General features: G+C 54.3%; 1 protein-coding gene across 5 annotated transcripts; it reads right to left on the reverse strand.

Annotated features, from left to right (window-relative positions):
* Nucleotides 1-964: 964 nt before the first annotated feature.
* On the reverse strand, nt 965-19598 carry PTPRN (protein tyrosine phosphatase receptor type N). 5 transcript variants are annotated; one of them, XM_034655233.1, is made up of 23 exons: nt 19408-19598; nt 17903-17953; nt 17559-17672; nt 14337-14433; nt 13132-13393; nt 12691-13045; nt 12143-12274; nt 11506-11540; nt 10552-10826; nt 10242-10328; nt 9822-9901; nt 9582-9646; nt 8635-8853; nt 8011-8211; nt 7763-7910; nt 7530-7603; nt 7214-7291; nt 7009-7128; nt 5914-6080; nt 2849-2902; nt 2124-2188; nt 1841-1914; nt 965-1622 (listed from the first exon to the last, which is right to left on the reverse strand). In XM_034655233.1, the coding sequence occupies exons 1-23, from the start codon at nt 19520-19522 to the stop codon at nt 1551-1553; spliced, it is 2940 nt and encodes a 979-aa protein (XP_034511124.1). In that variant the 5' UTR covers nt 19523-19598; the 3' UTR covers nt 965-1550. The 5 variants fall into 5 exon arrangements, with proteins under 5 accessions (XP_034511124.1, XP_034511123.1, XP_034511127.1 ...); XM_034655232.1 differs by having other exon boundaries at nt 12143-12277; XM_034655236.1 differs by having other exon boundaries at nt 12934-13045; nt 19408-19597.
* Between the last annotated feature and the right edge of the window lie 689 nt (nt 19599-20287).

Raw genomic sequence — 20287 nt, forward strand, 5'->3', positions numbered from 1 at the left:
GCCAAAGGGCCTGTATTGTACTTTCCTCAAAGCAAAGCAGCAGCCTGCCCTGAAACAGCGACTTCAAGCCTCTACCTTGAAAGAGAGAATTTGCTGGAAGATTGCGAAATGGCTGTCTTACCTACTTCTAGTCTTTGACATGTCAAACATTAGAGCTAAGCCTCAGCAGAACACAGGTGAGGGGTAGGAGGGCCTGCGGTCTGCTCGCTGGTGCCTCTGCTCCCCGTGTTGGGCAGATGGCGGTACCGCCCCCGCCCCCCGTTTTATATGTGAGGGGATAGCCTTGGCAAGGTTAAGTGTTCCTAATTCCCAAGTTGCTCTAGGCCCAAGGCTCTTTTTGCCTCATTTCTACATTCATCCCCTCTGTCCAAGGATGCCTCCTGACATGCAGGCGAGGGCTCCCCTGGGACCCTACGGGGAGGAGCGCTGGCCGAGGGGGAGAAGGTGCCCCCTGCCCCTAGGCGGATGGATGCCTGCTGTGATGTCTCACAGGCCTGGTCTCCAAGCTGCTATGGGAGTCGAGCTTGGTTCGCTTGCGGTGCGCCAGGCACTTTGCCTGCACGAGGTACGCCATCCTGAGGCTGAAGGGCACGAAGCAGCTGCTCAAGAACCAAGAGGAGAGGCAGGAAAGAGCTTAAGCATGCCCGGGTTCAGATCCAAGCTCCAGTATATACCATTGGCGTTACCTCGGGAGAATGTTCTTCAGGGCTGGTGGTGCGGTAGCATCTTTGGGAAGCTGTGTGTTTGAGCACCTTGGAGACGGCCCGCCGCAGGGGAGGCACAGCAGGGAGAGACAACCGGCTCACTACTGGCTACCAGTCAAGCCTCGGAGAGCCAGACTCTGCGGCCTGGCTCAGCCGTCCCTGTCTGCACCGCCTGGGGAAATGCAGCAGGGCCCGGCTCCTCATGGAGTCCGGAGATGAAGTCTGGAAGCAGAGACGACGCAAAACCACAGGAGTCCGGGTTGCAGCTGCACACACGACACACTAACTTTATTCACATTGATACAAAAGTAGATTTTTCTAGAAATGTTCTCTTGTGCCAGAGGGCGAGAGTGAGTGGCACGTGGCAGGAGGGCAGGGGAGGAGCCTGAGAGAGGCGGGGAGGGCGGGGGCCAGAGTACGGCCCCGCAGAGGCAGGGCAGCAGGCAGCAGGGGCTGGGCAAGCAAGAAGGGCCGGGTGCGGCAGCCCCTCCACCCGGGTCCGTCCACACAGACATCCTGGGAGCTCTCAGAAGAACAGGAGCTGGGGGCCAGGGAACTCAGGCAGGAGAAGGCTCTGGGTGGAGGACCTTCCTCTGCTCCTGGCTGGCTGCCAAGCCCCCCACCCCACCCCACCGTGGGACTTCTTGGGGCTGCAACAGGTGAGAGGCTGGGTAGGTCTGCCCCTTCCCACGTCCCCTTCTTTACACTTCTCTTGGACAACTGGCCAGGCCCAAGAGGGACCGAGGCAGTGGGGTTGGGGGGTGAGGAGGGGGGTACACAAACAGATGCTCACACAGGCAAAGAGGGAGCAGAGGCTGGTCTGCTCACCGAGGGGCCCCAGGGGTCTCACTGGGGCAGAGCCTTGAGGATGGCGTTCACCTCCTCTGCCACGGCTGTGAGAGCAAATTCAAACTGGTCCTGGGGAAGGGGGGGAGGATGGTCATGGAGAGGACTGACCTCTGCTCCTGCCCTGGCGGGGGGAGGGGTGTGTTGGGGTTGGGAGGGGGACCTGGGGAGGTCACAGGGGTGAGGCGGAGTCGTCCTGGGGAAGGTGGGGGCAGGTGGGAGAGGCAGGCTGTTGCTGGTTTCCCTGGGGGAGGCCAGCAGCTCAGGTCAGCGTGGGGAGGAACAGTCACCTTAGAGCGGACGAGGCCAGGCCGCTGGTCACGGACGTGCTCCAGGGTGGCAGCAATGTCGATCTCCTTTACTCCTGGAGATTGGAGAGGGCACAGGGCTGCTCAGGGGCCGTCCAGAGGAGGCTAGGACCCAGAAAGCCTGGAGCATCCTGGGCTGGGAGGCTTGGAGGACTGGGCAAAGCCTGGGGTGTGAAAACCAGTCCCTCCAGGAGCTCCTGCGAGCCTGGGTGCAGGGATGTCTCCTCGGGGGCGGGGCTGTGGGCGCTGTGGGGAAGGTCCTCACCTTTTGCCATGCGGTTCAGTACCATGTCAATGAGGATGTAAGTGCCAGTCCTCCCCGCGCCATCGCTGAAATGGGAGATGATGACAGGCTCAGCTCAGGACCCAGCAGAAAGGGGAAGGGGCAGAAGAGACAGGGAGGCTTGGGGTGAGGAAGACACTGATGGGGCCATCGGGTTGGCTGGGGGAGAGAGTGAGTGAGCTGAGGAAGCAGCAGTCACAGCCCCTGGGAACTGGGCCTGGAGTGGGGAGCCTGGGACCCATGGGATGTCACTGGGGTAGTGGGCCAGCCTCCAAGGAGAGCCCTGGCTCAGTCCTAAGGTGGAAGCAGCTGGAGGGGACGGGAATGGCCCTTTCCAGCCTCTGGCCAGGCTTCTGTTTAGCCAACTTTCGGCATAAATGGCCAGAGGGTAAATATTCCTAACTTTTTGGGCCACACATAGTCTCTGTCACACATTCTTTCTTTTTTTCTTCAGCCATTTAAAAATGTGAACATCATTCTTAGCTCATGCGCCATTAAAGAAAACCAGCTGGTATGCTGAACTTGGCCCATGGACTGTCGTTGGCCAGCACCGAGGGGACAGGCAGGCAGCATGCGTGGGAGATGTGCTAAGGGAGGAGGACCAGAGAGAGGGCGCAGGAATCAGAAATACCCCCCTCAGGGCCCTCTGGCCCAGGCTGTCCTGGCCCCCGTGACCCCACCCCTGCCCACAGACCATTCGCACGCACCTGCAGTGCACAACGATGGGGCAGGAGCGGCCCCGGTAGCACTTGTTCACTTTCCTGCAATAAGAAGTGGGTGTGAGCGCGGGGGGGGGGGCACCAGCACACACCCGGGGGCCTCTCTTTCTTCCTGTTCTCCCCCCCGCCCCCCCCGTGCCCAGGGCAGAGGAGGGAAGAGGGCTGGAGAAATGAGTCAGGGCAGGAGGCAAAGAAAGAACCAGAGATGGTGTGGGTGGCCCTGGGCTTGCCTTGTCACTTAATGAGCTAGGTGCCCAAGCCATGCACCTGAGAACAACTGACTTGGTCTCTTTGAGCCTCAGTTTTCTTATCTGTAAAATGAGGGTGATACTAATAGTAAGCTTCTTTTTAGGGTTCACCATGATTGCCTGAGATAATCCACGTAAAGAAGTAAGTGTAAGGTTTGACGTACAGTAGGTGCTCAATAAATGGTAGTGCTATTCAGGATACTAGATAATATCTGTTAGAAGTCTAGGGAGAATAGGCTTTCTGGTGACTTCAAGAGTGTCAGTCTCATCCCATTCCTGCTCTGTATCTCTACCCTCCTTTACTACTGCCCAGGCCGTTCCCCTCCCCACTCAGGCTTCTGGAAGTCCTTGCTAGCAATGAGGTCAGGTAGCCCCAGGCACAAATTTCTTTTGACCAGGAGAGGACAACCTCTCAGCTCTGAATGTTAGGCGGCTGTCTGTGTCCCTGACAGACAGACAGACAGACAGAATCAGCCTCATCTCAGCACAGGTGCTCTGTGGTTGGGTCTTATTTAGACCTGGGGTCCACTTGGATCTCAGACTCTTTTCTACTACCCTGATTACTGCCCTCTCAGCAGGGAGCAGGGGATTTCTTCCTTCCTCAGTGGCCCAGTCTAACCTGCCCTTATCCCTGATGACTTTCTTGCTTGGAGAGTCACCTGCAAAATCCTGATCCCCCCAGTAGGCCAGGACGAGGGACGACCACCTGAGGAGTTATTAGATTGTTTCAGGGGAAGCTTGGAACTTAATGGTCTTCCAGTGGGATTCCCCCAGACTTGCCTGGGCCAGGCGACTCTGAATGATGTTACAGGAGTCCACATGGGTTTCTAGCAAGTTGTCTCACATGTTAGGGAGCTGGGGTCGAACAAACCTCTCTGCGGTAGCTCCCAATAGTTTAGTAATAATGACAATGAATCTTGTCTAGAATTCATTGAGCCTTTGCGGTGTGCCAGGCACTTAAACTAGATTTTACAGACTTTATCCCATGGACTCTTGTAACAGCCCCCTAAAGTATGGGTCCTCATCCTCATTTCACAGGTAAGGAAACAGAGATCAAGAAACTTGTTCAGAGTCACTTTTTAGCACTTAAAAAAAAATTCATTTCATTTGCCTTCCCTCTGGTAGACCTTCAACAAGCCGTATTTATTAAGCAGCAGTTAATTTGTTCTAGGTGTCTAATGCCAACTGGGTTTACATAATTCTGGCCTAAAGCAAAGAAATGTAATCTTTTGGCTTACCTGTGCAGTCTTAAAAAAACGGTCCATGCACTAATTCTATAAGGATTTTTTTAAATGTGGAAAACAGGAAATAGCTCTATGAGCCCCTGGCATTGCTTTTGAGAAGCCTGTGTCTCAGGCTCCAGGAAGCCCAGTTAGAAACCATTATCCTGAGGCTCAGAAACTATCCCCAGCTGGGGCACCTGGCTGGCTCAGTGGGAAGAGCATGCGATCTCGGGGTCCTGAGTTCAAGCCCCACACTGGGTGGAGAGATTACTTAAATAAACTTAAAAAAAGTAAAAAAGAAAAGAAAAGAAAAACTATCCCCAGCTTCCCACCCCAGCTCCACTCCTCTGCTCTCTGCCCAGCGCCTTGAGACCTCAGGCCAGCCTGGCAAGAGGCAGAGAAGCTGGAAGGCTGCAGGGTGGGCGAGGGGGAAGACTGCGGATGCCGGATGCCGGATGCCGGAGGACAGGCCAGGTGGTGGTTTTGTTGTCGGAACAGGGAAAGTCCCTAGTTAGCTTCCTGTCCCAGCCCCCACCGAGGCCCCAGGAATCCTGAGATTCTCCGCACTGACTTTGATAGTGTTGGTCTCCTCCAAGCACTGCCGCCCCCCGGCCCCCAGCTCTCCCAGCAGCCTTCAGAGGGCCCCTGGGCCCACAAGTCCTGATTGGATTGTCCTGTCCATGCAGCGGCCACGCCTGCCAATGATCACTTTTGTGACTATGCAACTGGAGAGAGAACACTAGCTGCAGATCACAAAAATGACACTGGCAGCCGTGAGAGGGAGAGAAACAGAGGAGGAAGGGGGAAGACGGACAGAGGACAGAGCGGGGAGACGGAGGGAGAGACACTGGCAGGGAGGGCAGGGAGGTGGAGGTAGCGGGGAGAGAGGGGACGGAACAGGGAAGAGATGCAGGGCAGGAAAGATGGAGATAGAAAGTGGGACAGACTCAGAGACAGTGGGAGAGGCAAAGAGATGAGGGGAGAGGCGGGGGAGGGGAGAGAGACGGAAAGGAAGGCAAGGCAGACGGGGGAGAAATAACAGAGGCAAAGAAACAGCGAGGGATGCAGAAGGACAGATGTGCAGGAGGGAGTGAGAGACAAGGGGACAGCAGACACACAGAATATGCTGGAGATCGCAAAGAGCAGCCCTGGAGACGACGAACAGCAGAGACAGGAGCCGGGACCCAGGAGAGGGAGAGAAGGCGAGAGGGAGGGAGCTTGAACTAAAAGGTGGGCCCTTCTTGGGGGCGGGGGTAATGCAGGAGCCGGACGCGGCGAGGCAAGGAGAGAAAGGGGGCGAGGGGGACACAGCGGGCAGTAGAGCAGAGCGAGAGCAGCGCGGGAGCGGGAGCGCGGGGTGGACGGACGCGCACAGCTAGCCAGAGCAGCCGTCCGGGCTTGCGGGGTCTGGAAGGGGGCGGCTGGAGGTCCGAGGCGGATGCTCCAGGCTGGACTGGAGGGCCCCCCCTCACAAGACCAGGGCCCCCGGGGGGCTGGTGGTCTGCGGCGCCGCGGGGACACCCAGCTCCCGGGCCCCCCGCTCGCCGGCCGCTCTCTCCCCGCCCTCCCCCCCGCCCCTCACCTGCGGAAGTCCAGCAGCGGCCGGGTGGACGCCGGAGTGCCCTCTGCCGGCCAGCTGAGGAAGTGGAACTGCGTGAGCGTGCGCGTCTCCTGCGTCTGCACGTTCTTCAGGTAGAAGCTGCGCACCAGGAAGTCCTCGCACCAGATGTGCTCCGACACCAGGTTCACCTGCCGAGGGGCGGGCCGAGGCCTGAGCACGGCGGCGCCCCTCCAGAGCCCCCCAGCCTCCGGGGCCGGCTCCAACTCTAAATCCTCCCGCAGCCTACCCAGCTGCCCGCTTCTACTGCTCCAGCTGTCCCCAAGACCCCTAGCTGTCTGTGTCACTTATGGGCCGCTGCTCGGGACAAGGGGGGGGTGGTTTCCACACAGACACAGCTATTGTGGGCTTCCTGAGGTCAGAGTTCCGACTTCCTCTTCCTCAGAGAGTCTAGCAAAGTGTCTGTGCTACACGCACCATAAACCTTGATGAGATTCTATATTTTCATTCGTTTTTCTTTCTTTGACCATGAGCAACACGAATTTTAAAAAGAAAAGCTTTTTTAAAAAGACTGCTGAGTGCTCATCTGATGATGAAAAACTACTATCCGGTGCTCCCCTGGTGATGAGAAGCTTCTGTTGTCTCTGAGTGTGACAGGGGGGTCACCTTCCATGGAATCTGTTCCTCTTTCCTCCGCTTTGCCTCTCCCCAGTCCCCGCCCCCCCACTACCTATCCTCTCACCTGACAAAGTTTGTTTCTATTCTATTTGTCACTGATGGTTATTTCTTTCTTCGCTTTGGAAACTTAGAGCTAAATGAGGCTCGGTTAATGTAGGTCTTAATGTTGGTCTTTGGTTTTACTTCTCTTCCCTGTCTCATATACTCTCGGCTCCCAGCTTCCTACCTCAGTTTTGGTGGTTTTATAGTTTTATTTCTGTACCTTTCATCATAGGTCCCTGCTTCTGGGCCTGGACATTTACATTTATTATGTAAATGTATTGTACATGTCTCTGTGTGTGCATATGTATGTGTATATGCATATGCATTCATACATGTATGAATGGTTCACCATCCACTGCCTCCATCCCCATCGTCCCCCGGCCATGGGGTCTTGCTGACCTCATATACGTGGTAGAGGGAGGACCCCTCATCTGGCCAGTAGCGGTCACACTGCTTGACACCATCCTCCACCAGCGGGGTCAGCATGACGATGACGGTGCAGCCACTCTCCCACACCATCTAGAGACAAAGACTCCATTCTAACCTCTCCGGCTGCCGTCAAAGACCACTGGTCCCTGGAGAAGCCCTCCTTCCAAGAACTCACCTGCCAGAAGTCTGCGATGGTATGGGACAGCGGGCCCTGTGTGGCTATGTAGGCTGGCATCCGAGGGTCGTGCTCAATCTGGGGCAGGGAAGATGCATCATGAGCCAGAATGGCAAATGCCACTACGGAGAGGCTTGGTTGAAGGGAGCGGGTCAGGATCTGGGAGAGCTGGAGAAACCCCCATTTCCACGCCAGGATATCAGGCCCCATAATTCCAGGGCCTCAGGTGGGGTGGATGGTGACCATAAGGAAGTGGGGTGTATGCAGGCAGGATAAAAATGGGGTGGAGGAGGGGCCTGGAGCCAGGGCCACTTACAATGGGGCTGGCGTTGATGTAATCACTCCGAGAAGGGCTGCTCTCCACCTTCAGCTTGATGCGAGCGTGATCATCTGCACAGACCCCATATCCCACCTCAGATGCCCCTCGAGTTATCGGGTCCTCGTACCTCTGCCACTTGGCCTGAGCCAGGAGCCCAGCCCCTCCCCCAAGCCTCCGGAGCTCCCAGCCAAGAGAGGGCTGGGCCAGGTTGGCCAGCAGGACTCACTCACAGGGCAGGAAGTCAGGGTGGCGGTTCTTTTTGATGTTGCCCTCCCCCTGGGCCGTGGCACAGGTGTTGGGCTCTGCCTGGTAGGCACACAGGGCCTGCCACTCCTTGGCCAAGCGGTCCCGGTTCCGCAGGTGGTCCTCCATGTACGCCTGCAGGGATCCCACAGCCTGGCTCTGGCCCACACCACCAGCCCCACCTCTTTTACCAACCTGTCCCTTCACCCCCTCTGGGCCTCGGCCCTGTCCTGACCAGAATCATGTGTCCCGTGGAGATGTCCATGTTGGCCTGGGCAGGCTCCTCGCACCAGGACGGTGTGCTGCTGTGGGAGCTGGGGCTGGCCTGGGCTGCGTCACTAAACTGGGAGGACACGCTGCTCACCCGAGAAGGCTCCGGCGGACCCTCTGCCCGGTTGAACAGAGATTTTGTGGCCATGTGCTGGCGGCATAGGTCCTGCAGAAGAAAGATCAGGCAGGGCCCCAGGGCCCCTGAAGCCCTTTCAACAACGTCCTGGGTTCCATTCTAGGCTCATTCCTGACTGATGTGGTATGAAACCCATCCTCCCTGGGGGAGTCTCTGCTGCCCTGGCCCCTGTTCTTTTCAAGGCTGTTCTGTTTTGGGTGGTGCCTCTGACAACCTCAGAGATTAGAGTGGAATCCCAGAAGTGTTGCACCGGGAAGAACCTTAGGAAGCATCTGCTCCCAATTCCCATCCATTCACAATGTCCCTACAACACCCCTGCCTGGGTTTCTGTAGCCCCAGCCGGGGTATTCCCAGGGATGGGTGCTCACTCCCCATCCAACACCCCACCCTCACCCCATGTGAGACCCAGACTCCCAGATCCCCTCTCATCAACAAGCTTCTGGGGCCACACACCTGGTACTCAAAGGTAGTGTCACCATGGGCCCCCTCGGGCCCTAGGGCTGCCAGGCGCTCCTTGTCCCGCTGCCGTGCATGCTGCCGCACACACAAAGCCACTGCCAAAGCCACCAGCAGCCCGGCCACACCTGCCAGGGCCACCAGAGTGAGTAGCACTGAGCGCATGGGAGAGGTGCTGCGGGCTGGTCGGGGAAGGACTGCAGCTGCTTCCTCCCTCTGTGGGAACAAGGCTAGAATCAAGGGGGGCAGTGGCGGGGGAGATTTAGGAGCTGTTCCTCAACCCCTGTCCCCCTCCCCATGCCACACTCCCTGTTAGGGTATCTCCAAGGGCAAAGCTGGGAGGGCAAGGGCACAGTGGCCCGGGCAGAAGGGCTCAGATAGACCCCAAATCCTCCTTCTCTATCTCCATCAGACCAACTCAACCATACTGCACTGTCTGAAACTTAGCGGATGACCCCCCACTAGGAGGTTTTGCATTTCAAAAATGAATGTAGAGAAGTTTGGAAGAGTGGCATGGAATCGAATAGTAGAATGTGAGGCATCAGTGCTGGATGCAGAATAGAAATGTATTTTGAGTTTAACGTCCTTACTGCATAGGGTGTTCCCTCGGAAATTAAAAACTTTGCTCCAGAAGGCTATGGACACTGGAGGTGGTTCTTCCAAGCGGGAGGCCTTCCTATGGAAGGCTGGTCGTGCCCTTCAGGAGGAAGAGGTGGGGGAGGAGGAGGGAGAGGGGAGGGGAGGGGAGGAGCAGCAGCAGCCACCACTGGGGCCATCTGCTGGCCAGAAAGAGAACTACAAGGGGGAGGGCTGCTTAGGCAAAGCCTGCGGGCCAGCCAGGTACAAGAGGTTTCAGCTCTGGTTTTCCTGCCAAGTTTGCCCCCATCTCTTGTGGGCAGTGTCAGCCCTTCGGGATTTCAGCTGATTCTTCCATTAACTCATACCTGTCCCACTCCTGTCTGCAAGATCTGGAGCCCTGTCTGTGCTTCCAGTTCCGACTTCACCAGCCCTGCAGGGAAGATGTGGGTCTGACTCTCTCCAGCTCCAGGTGGTCTCCACCCCACGTCATGCTATGCTAGGTGGCAGGCAGGGCCCGTGTGTGTTGGGAATATTTCAAGGGGGGCATCAGCCACAGGCCTGGGTGTGTCCTACTAAGGCTGGGGCTGGAACCAGGCAGTATTTACCAGCTTGCTGGGTCACATCAGCCAAAGACAGGTTCTGTTCATTGTGTCGGATGCGGAAGGTGAGGGCCGGTCCCACCACACTGCCAAACAGGAGCTACATTAATGCCTCACCCATCACAGACCCCAGACTAACAGAGAGGCCAGCTCTGGCCCTCTCCCCACGAGAGGATGAAGCTGAGGCTGATCAGAGATGCCTTACGGGGATGTTTGAGGGAAATGCTGGATGAGGCTAGCATCCAGAGTGTAAGTGTGTGTGTGTGTTGTGGGGGGGTATCTTCAATGCAGCTGGGAGCATCTCTGACCCCACCTTGGCCACTTACCCAAGACTTTGTCCTCCCTTCCTTCCTGAGCCCCTCCAGCCACCTGTCCCCTCAAGCTACCTTCTAGATCCTTGCCGCCCCGGCTAGATAGCAGCCCCACCTGATGTTGATGAAGCTGCCCGAGGACACGTGCACATGCTCAGCTAGGATCTCCAGCAGCTTCACTCCTGCAGCCAGACTCAGGGGCCTGGAGGTGGGGAGCAGGGAGAGGAAGGAAAGTGGGGATCCTCTTGGCCACTTTCTTGAAACAAGCTACCTGCAGGGGTGTAGAGGAGCCCACCCCGTGTCCACTTCTCATCTGGATTTCTGCTCTCTTTTTCTTGCCAGGCAGGCCAGCCCACATAACACCCCCCTCCCCAGGGGGCAGGGGTGGGGCGGGCTGGAAGGCTTCCCCAGGCTGAAGCCCTTACTTCTGGTCCGTGACAATGTAGCCATACTCCTCTGCCAATGGCTGGGCTGATGGCTGCCTCACCACTGTGGGCTGGCTCTGGCCCAGTGGACTTTTCTTCTCGAGCAGGACAGGCACATCAAGGTGGCTAGCAGCTTTGGGGGGCTTGGAGGATCCAGAGCCCAGCACCTCCTGGGCTTTACTGGACGTGGGGCTGGCAGTGGGGTATCCAGGCAGGGAGGGCGTGGGGGGTGGAGGCTCCGCCATGTTTTCACCCTGCACCCGCTCCTCCACTGTCTGTTTAGAAAAGAGGACAGAGGTGTGGTCTCTGGATAGTATAGGGGATGGGGGGGTCCATATCTTAGGGACTCTGAGGTCCCTAAAGAGGACCTTGGGACTTGTTTCTTTCTACCCCCAGGGCCCAAGGCAGCACTGGGCACAGGGAGGTCACCCAGAAAAGTGAGTCAGATGGATGAATGAATGAATAAACAAAGGACTGAATGAATGCAACATGGTCAGTAATGATCCACCAGTTGGAGCTGGAGTGGGGAGAACCTCTGGAATGAGGGAAGGTGGTGTTTGGAGAGACGAACAGGTAGATAATGGTTTTTAGACTTCTGTTTAGCCACAAAAATCTCAGAAGTTGAACACGTGAAAACGATAGAGCTCTTCAGGCTACAGGGGGGTCAGGAGCCTGCATGCAAATCCCCTCTTCACCTAGGGACCTTCAGAGCAGGGTCTGACATGACTGTGGTGAAAAAAGCAGCGAACTGTGAATTCTAGCTTCTAGACCCAGCTCTACCATCAACTTGAGGTGAGATCCTAAGGCAAGGACTTGCAGTCTCGGGGCCTTGGTTCCCCCCCAGATGAGGAGGGTTGGAGGATACAGATCTGGGTCCGAACGCTGAGGTTCAGATTTTGACAAGGGGGTTGGCTACTAGGGGCACTATGGGCCAGGGAGGTGCCGCAAACTCACTTTCTTGATGTCAGCTCCAACATTTCCAACCCCTCCTGTAGAGACAGGAAAAACAAGACTCTGGGCATAGGGCCAAGATGAAGGTCCATATAACACAGGTAGAGGAAAGGGCCAGAGGCCCTGAGCCTGTTGCGCCTGCTGTGGCCTCCTTTCCCTCAGTCAGTGACCCAGCCCTGTCTTTGGTCTCATCCTAAGCATGGTCTCATGCCTGTTCGCTTCTACCTTGTAATGGTTTTATCTGCTCCCTCTGGAGTTATTGGCCTCTCAAAACTATTCTTTGTTCAGTCTTCCCCCTACCCATCAATTATTGGCTTCACTTGGCATTGGCCACTCTCTTCCTTAGAGGCTGTTATCATCCACCTACCTTCCTTGGTGCCTTCTGATCCCTGCTCACACCCCCTGTTGGCTTCTTCTTCCATCACTCCCACCCTCCAGTTCTTTCCCTCTCTAACTCAGCTCACCACCCCACTCCCTTGCTTCCTGCCCTTGGGAGGCAATGACCCTGTGCTCGTGTCTCAAAGAAACTCCCTTCTCTGTCCCTGACCTTTCCCTCTAGGCTGCTCCCTGTGGTCTGGGAGGTGGGGCAAGAGGCTATTGTGGCGCTGGTGGTTGCTAGTCTCTCTGCCCGGACACTCACCCAGATTTCGTGCTGTGCCCTTGGGCAGTAGCTGCAGCAGGGTTGAGAGGGTGGAGAGCTGCTCAGGGGTCAGCTGACGCAGCTCTACCCCATAGCCCGCCAGCACCGCTGCCAGTCTCTGCAGAGTCACGTCTGCTGGGAGCCAGACACAGAGCTTATGGTGAGATGGTGGCGGTGAGATGAACTTGTGGGGTGCACTTGGGGGTGGGAGGGTACTAGCACACTTTAGAGCTTCTTCTCAAACACCAGGACACTGATGCCCTCCACCTTCCAGCCCTTGTCCACACTTTGGGGGAAAGGCCTTCTTAGGGCAAAGACCAAACTTCAGGCCCACCATGGACATCTTGACTGTCCAGCTGAAGAAGAGTTATATCATCTCCACCCCCCACTTTGCCTACCTAGTGCCTGGCACAGATCAGGTTGTCAGTAGACATTAGTTAAATAGATGAAGGACTTTAAGGACAAATTAACAAACGCATGGATCGTTAGGAAGGAGCCCCCTAATGCAGCCCCCACAGGAAGGGAACCGACGCTGAGAACTCTGTTACCTGGCTGCTCTGCTGGAGAAGGGGGTTTCTCCCTGCGACCTTCTAGCCCTTCCTCCTCATAGCCCTCTGAGGAGTCCTTTGCCCGGCTGCTGCCCCCTTGCTCTGGCAGCTTTGGTGCCCTGGCCCTGCTGGGCACTGGCAGCTCCTGGGCCAGGTAGAGAAGCCCTGACTCCTGGAAAAGCTGACCAGGGGAAGGCCCTGGAGGGTCCCCATAGGAGTGGTCAGAGTGAGCCCCAAACATGCCTTTGGAGGCAGTTCTGCTGAAGAGGGTAGAGGGTTCGGCCTTGGGCAGGGGGCCGACACTGACCATCCCTGGTGAGCCCTCTGAGCCCTGGGAGCCATCGCGGGAGCCAAACTGTGGGGGAAATCAGAGACCCAGGTAAGAGCAGATATCAGGGCTCGGGGATAGGTGTTGGGGTGGGGCCAGTGTTTAAGGCTCACCTGATGGAACAGGTAGGGTTGCAGCAGGGCAGGTTCATAACTCAGAGCAGGGTGGGGGGCCTGCGGGGGTAGCAGCAGGTGCTCCAAGAGAGGGGGCAGCAGTTCAGCCTGCAGAGGGGAGAGTGGAGAGCCCACCCCAGCTCCACCCCCACCCACTGGAGGTTGAGGAAGCCGGTGCTGGGTTGCAGGGGTGGAGCCAGTAGGGATGCCCTGTAAAAGCAGCTCCCCAGCGGGACCAGGTCTCCTGGGCACCAAGCCAGATCTGGGGAAGAAAGCAAAGTGTGTGTGTGTGTGTGTGTGTGTGTGTGTGTGTGTGTGTGTGTTGGTTGTGGGGGGCAAGGGCCTACAGAGCCTACAGGAGGCAGAGATAGTGAGACCAGACAGGCTCAGCAGTTTAGAGTAAATGTGATCTTTTAAGAAATGAGATAGGCTCGGGGGAAGAGAGAGTAGCATGGGGAAGGGCCAGGAAGCCAAGCCTGGGCACAGGTCATTGCCTCCCTGGTAAGCATGCCTAGGTCCCCGAAACACAGTGGTGGAAGTTAGGGGAGTGTGAGATGAGGAAAGGAGGGGAGAATGGGTGCAGGGGAAGGCAGCCAGGTACCTCTATAGATAAACCGTGGCTGCAGTTTGCCCCACTTCCCACCGTATTCATATCCCCACACTTGGCTCTCCAAGTGTGCGTTCAAGCTCTCAGTTCAAACATTCAGTACTGTTCCCCCCCAGCTCTCCCCTCCTACCCCATTCTGCCTTTTTTATCCTGCTATCATCATTGGAGCCCCTGGCCCTCGCTGACTTTCCTCTGCTTGCAGGGTCTGAACAATGCCTTCAGAGGCCCTAACCACAGAAAGACGATGGTCTCCCCACATACACTTCCACATAGTAATGAAATGGAACATTAAACTTTTTCTGTATGACAAAATTCTCATTTGTCCATGCTGACTCCTTTGATGCTTCTTTTAAATTATGAAATGTCCAAGTTTTTCAAAACTTTTTTTTTTCTTTCTGTTTGGGTGGAGCCCTGGGGGTGAGCTCAGCTCATACCGAGCATGTGAACATGTCAGATGACCACTCCTAAACCTCTTTTACCCATGCCTGAGGCTGCTGACTTTGGTGCCCACTTCCCTCCCCCTTTCCTCTGTCCATCAGGACAGGACCACAGACCCACCAGCCTTGCCACGCTAGACCTGTTGAGAAAGGATGCCTACCTGTCCCTTGGACGGGGTTCTGGGGGGTGAAGCCTAGGGATGCGTTCCATCTCCTGGGAGATCACATACTGGGTGAGGTCATCATGCCAGGACAATCCTGCCAGGAGACAGGATAGGTTGAGGTTGGCTCGGAACAGTCTGAGGACCCAGTAACAGGGACCAGTGGAAATAAAAACCACACTCCCTACCCTGCAGCATACTGAGTTTGGCACAGCAGAGGCGCAGTGGAGGTGATCTAGAGACCTGGTGAGTGATCTGAGCTGTCCTCTTCCCACACTCAGGTGCAGATTTTGGAGTCAGACTGCCTCCAGTGAGACTCAGTTTGAATCCTCTGCTATTTACTTATTGTGCAACTCTGGGCAAATTGCTGAACCTGTCTGAGCCTCAATTCTCTCATCTGTAAAATGGGGGTTTATACCTCCTAAGATTGTGATAATTGAAGTAACCCAATGTAACATGGTAAGAACAGCACCTGTCATATAGTGTACTTTAAACAGCTGCTATCATCCCCATCATCATCATCATCATCATCATTTCTATTCTTTTTGTTGATCCTGAACCTTACTTTTCTTTGGAAAGTGGGAATAATGCATACTTCATATGGCTATTGTGAAGATCAAATGCAGTCAGAGAAATGAAAGTGCTTACAAAACTCAAAAGCACTACACAAATTTCAAACCTTCAACACCACTACCACCACCACCACCACCACCACCATCAATCACCTTATGCTGGGGCAGATCTCCTGTCTGACTCTTTCCTTTCATGAAACTGCTCTCAGGAAAGGTCAGTTACCTATTCTAAAGGCATAATCTCCCACTTTCCACCCCCATTCCTTCTTCCTTTCTTCTGAGTTAACAGTCTGTACTGCTCTTAACTCACATTCTAAGATTGACTAGCATCCCTACCTGCCTTCTTGCCTCTGAACATTAAATAACTCATCCTATCTAAGGCCAATTCCTCCACTTGAGCACTGGATTTCATCCCACACTACCTTCTCAAGAACATCTTTTCTGCAATTTCCCCCTATTTCCTACATGATCATTTTCCTCTGTTCTCTACTGAATTATTCCCTTTAGCTTACAAACATGACAGAATTCCTTTCATTTTAAAAAGTTACTGCATGGGGATGCCTGGGTGGCTCAGTCGGTTGAGTGTCTGCCTTCAGCTCGGGTCATGATCCCAGGGTCCTGGAATCGAGTCCCTCATCAGATTCCTTGCTCAGCGGGGAGCCTGCTTCTCCCTCTGCCTGCTGCTACCCCTGCTTGTGCTCTCTCTCTCTCTCTCTGACAAATAAAGGAATAAAACCTTAAAAAAAAAGTTAATGCATGACCCCACATTCCTCTCCAGTGATCACTCCATTTCTTTCCTTTTCTTTGCGGCAAGACTCCTTGAAAGTGTTATCTCTGCTGGATGTATCCAGTTCTTTTCCTCTCCCTCCCTCTTAATCCACTCTATTCAGGATTATACTCTATTCTACCAAAACTATTTTCATCTAAATCACCAGTGACTTCTGCTTATCTAAAGCCAGTGGCTAATTCTCCGATCTCATCTTCGCCTACCATCATCGACACTGTTGATTACTCCTTCCTCTGCGATACACTTCCGCTTGGCTTCTAGGACACTGAACATTCTTGTTTTTCCTCCTACCTCCTTGGCTTCCCCTTCTCAGTCTCCCTTGTTGGTTCCACTCCTTGTCCTGGTACCCTTACTATTATAATTCTCTAGGCTTCTTCTTCATATACACTAAATTGTTTGGTTATCTCATTTACTTCATGAGTTTAATTGCCATTAATATGCCAAAAAAATCCAAATTCTTACCTCCACTCCAGAATCCTCCATCTCTCTTTCAAAATCCAATCTCATACACTTAACTTCCCACTCTACTTGAATGAACATCTTAAATTCAGTATATTCAAAACTAAACATCCCCTTCCCCAAGTTGATCCTTTGCATAGTTAATGACATCCCCATTAACCCAATTATTCAGGCAATAAAACCTGGTGTCATCCTTGACACTTCCCTTTCTTTCACAGCATTGTCCAATATTTCATGAATTCATGTTTATTACCTTTAAAATATATGCAGAATTCTGTCATTCCTTTCTACCTCCCCACAACCATCTGGTCCATGCCACATTCATCTCTTACATGAATTATTGTGGTAGCTTTTAATGATCTCCCTGCTCTACCCTTGACTCCTTTCCGTCTATTCTCAACAGCAACAAGCATGATCCTTTTGAAGAAGAGGTGAGATTATGCACTCCTATGCTCAAAACCTTGTCATGGGTTCCTCTTTTACTCAGAGTAAAGACAACATCCATCCATACATTCTCTTATAAGTCCCTACGATGTTCTGCATCCCTTACCCCAACACTTACCTGACTGCATCTTCTATTTCCCTCTCTATTACTCCTCTACAGCCAGACCATAGAGGTGTTCTCCATGGTATTCCTCAAACTCATGCTCCTGCTTTAGTAAAGGCTTTTGTTCTAGCTCTTTGATCAAGCTGAAACATTGCCCCCAGATAACCTTCAGGAAAACACCTGCACTTCCTTGATGTCTTTGTTCAAATTTCATAGTCTCAATAAGGTCTACCTTGACCACTCAATTTGATACTGAAGTTTCCTACCCTACCATTTCTGACATCTGTATCAAGCTGTAATATCTGTTTTTTTCCCATGGCACTTATCACCTTATAATATACTATATATTTTCTAATTTATATATTGTATTCCCCTTACCCTCCAAAATGTAAGCCCCAGTAGACAGAGATCTTTGTCTGTTTTACTCCCTGATACATCCCAAGCACCTAAAACTAAGTTTGCCAAATAGTAAATACTCAATAAATAGTTTTTGAATGAGTGAATTTGATGGGTGGGGAGCCAGCCAACCAGAATTCATGGTTCTGGAGCACTCAGACAGTTCCAGGGAGTGGACTGGTCCTAAGGAGATGGACACTGGCCTCTTCCAGTGGCTCCTTCTGTGGAGGCCTCCTCTAGACAACTCCAAAGAGTCCAAGTGTGAACAGTCCATCTCTATGGTTCTACTCCCACTCCTGTCTTGCCCCCTTCTCCAGCAAGGTCTAGGAAGGTGAGACTCTAAAAGTAGGTGTGATAAGAATGTTTCATGAAGATAAATTCTTCAGTCAGGTGGCCCCTCACTTCTCCACCCATATTTAACCAAGTTCCAGTGTCTTTCCTTCAGTGCAGCTAGACCTCACCTTGGGACATGAGCTGTCGGAGCACACTTTGTAAGCGCTGAAGAACTGGGGAGGTGACTTGCAAAAGGGGCCGGGCCTGCCCCGCTCCCACCTGGCACTGTCCAAACAAGCCATCTAAGAGCACAAAAGTGGTGTCAGTGGGGGGCTTGGACAAGAGGCTTTCCAAAATCCAGGTTCCAAATGGGCATCACTCTCTCCATCTCCTCTCTTGGCTTCAGAGAACTCTGCTCCTTCAGGCCATTCCCTCTTCTCCCCTAGAAACCCCTTCCCCTTCCAGACCTCCCCCACACTTCTTTCTTGTTGTGTCCCCTGTCTTGTAAATCTTATGCCTGGGCCTCACTCACCCTGAATACAGACTTCAAGGTGAGAGCAGAGTCTGCGGTCAAACAGACAGCCTGTAGAGGGAAAAACAAGCAGAGGCTCAGACATCCACACACATAGAATGGTCAGAGGATGGACAGGCTGGGAAAGGGGGAAACAGATGGGATTCATTCTTTCATCCTAAGAAAGGCTTTAAGCTGGGAGGAGAGTTAGGGAAGAGGCCTAGAATTCTTAAGAGAAGGAAGCACAAAATCTGGCTTTGGATTTTTAAGGATCTGAGAGTCTGGATCCTTTCCCTAGAAGCCTCAGTTTACCTAACTGAATGATGGGGAGAAGGCTTCCAGGTGCAGGAAGTAGTGGAGGATCCTTCTACTCTCATAGAATTACTATGGGGGGAATTTTAAGCCAAATTCTGAGGAAAACGGGACTCCCCCCCCTCCAAATCTCCAAAAGCATTCTAACTATGATGGTCTGGGACTCGAAAGAGATGGAAACCCTAGCACACCTTCCCTCCGTGTGGGAAAGGGGTATGGTTGGGGTGTCTCTAAAGCAATGCTCCCCACAATGTCCCTACTGTCAGCGGCCCCAGAGCCACTACCGCTGTCCGCGGTGCTGAAGCTCTGAGTCGGGCGCTGCCGAGGGCTAGCTAGCCTGGAAGCAGTTATGGGGGAGGGAAGGGCGCTAGGGTCAGGAGTCTCCTCAAGACCTGACCCCTCCGCTGTTCCAGACTTCATTTGCCACCCTACCAACCCACAGCGCCACAAGAAGTACCCCGCATTGGCCTCCAAGCCAGGTAGGGAAGGAGAGCGTCAGACGAGGAGGCTGCGCCCCTTCCCCCACGCACCCCACCACCCCACCCTCCCCCGGCCCATGAGTCAGCGCTGACTGTCTCTGTCCGCTCAGATGTGAGTCAGCACCGGCCTGGCTGTGGGGAGGGGGACAGGAAAGGACCCTTCTCTCTTCACCTTCTTTTGCCGCCTCCCCAAGCCGTCCTCCTCTTATTGGAGATCAGATCGCAGCAATCTGCCTCTCTAAGCTTAAAGAGAAACCCTGACCCCTCCTTCGGCCTGATCCTCTCCTGGGAGCTGGGACCCCCATGCTCGTGGCCCCAACTCCTACTGCCCGGACATCAGGGCTCCCTCTTCCTACCCCTACCTCCCACCCCCAATCCCTCAGCGCGTCACCACTTCTTTGGAGCCTCAGCGCGACTTCTCCCGTGGTCATGTAGCCAGTCTCTAAATCCTTCTGTCCATATGCACCCCATTCCTCCTCCCAAACCCCCAATCTTGCCCTGAGCCTGCTTCTCTTAGGTCCCGCCCCCGTATTCCCAGCCCCACCTCCAGGCCTACGCCCCTTTCCTCTCAGACGCCCTCTCATCTTCCTCACCTCCCAGTGCTTCCCCCTACTCTGCTCCAGACACATATTCTACCTGAGCTTCCGACCTTCGTGACAACCCTCCCCACCCCCCACCGAGTTTTGCTCCCGGCACCACACTCCACCGCCCCCCCGCCCCGCATTTCCTCCTGACCGTGGGCACTAATGGCGCTGCAGCCTCCCGGGCGGCTGCTCAGCAGCAGGAGGCAGAGGAGCACCCGGAGACCCCCGGATCCCCCGGGACCCCCAGGCCGCCGCGGGCGCCGCATCCTTCTGGGTTCGGCGCTCTCGCTCCCCTGCCACAACCGCAGCGACGCTGGCCGGAGCCAGCCACAGGGGCGAGGCGGGGCCTGCCACTCCCCACCCACCTACGAGGCGGGGTCTATACGCCCCTCTCGCGGCAACTCCGCCAACCCTGGGCTAGTGGTGACGGCATCTCCACCTCCGGCTCTTACGCTTATTTGCGTCATACTTGGCGTAAGAGCTCTGTCTTACGGAGGTTTCTACCCGCCCTCTTCGCCAAATAGTAGGCGCTTCACTAGCGTTCCCACTTGGCCCCACCCCCTTCTGACATATGTTTCTCCCCAAGGCCTACCACCTCTATCCACCCAATCCCAAGGTCGGAGAAAAGGGCTACGGTTGGGTGGGGGCCAGGAAATATATGTGAGTCGGTTAGTATAAACCCTGGATGAGCATAATAGTGAGTAGAATAGGTAATGTTACTCATCTCAATTAATGGTACTGGTATCATCCTTAACAGCAAGGGATGGTTATGCATGTGTGCCTGGATTCCAGGTCTAGTAATGCCACCTGCTAGGAGTATAACTTTGGGCAAGTTGCTGAACCTCTCGGCACCCAAATTCCTAATCTGTAAAATAGATGTGCTAATAATTCCTACCTCGCAAGGTGGTTGTGGGGATTACACGAGTAATCATGTGGATCACCTAGAACAATGACTGCACTGGCATGTACTAAACTCATGGTACATACTCACTTTTCTTATTAGCTTTGACCCTCTTTTCTTTTAACCTCTC

This window comes from Ailuropoda melanoleuca, chromosome 2, assembly GCF_002007445.2.
Source record: "Ailuropoda melanoleuca isolate Jingjing chromosome 2, ASM200744v2, whole genome shotgun sequence".
In the NCBI taxonomy this organism is placed as follows: Eukaryota; Metazoa; Chordata; class Mammalia; order Carnivora; family Ursidae; genus Ailuropoda; species Ailuropoda melanoleuca.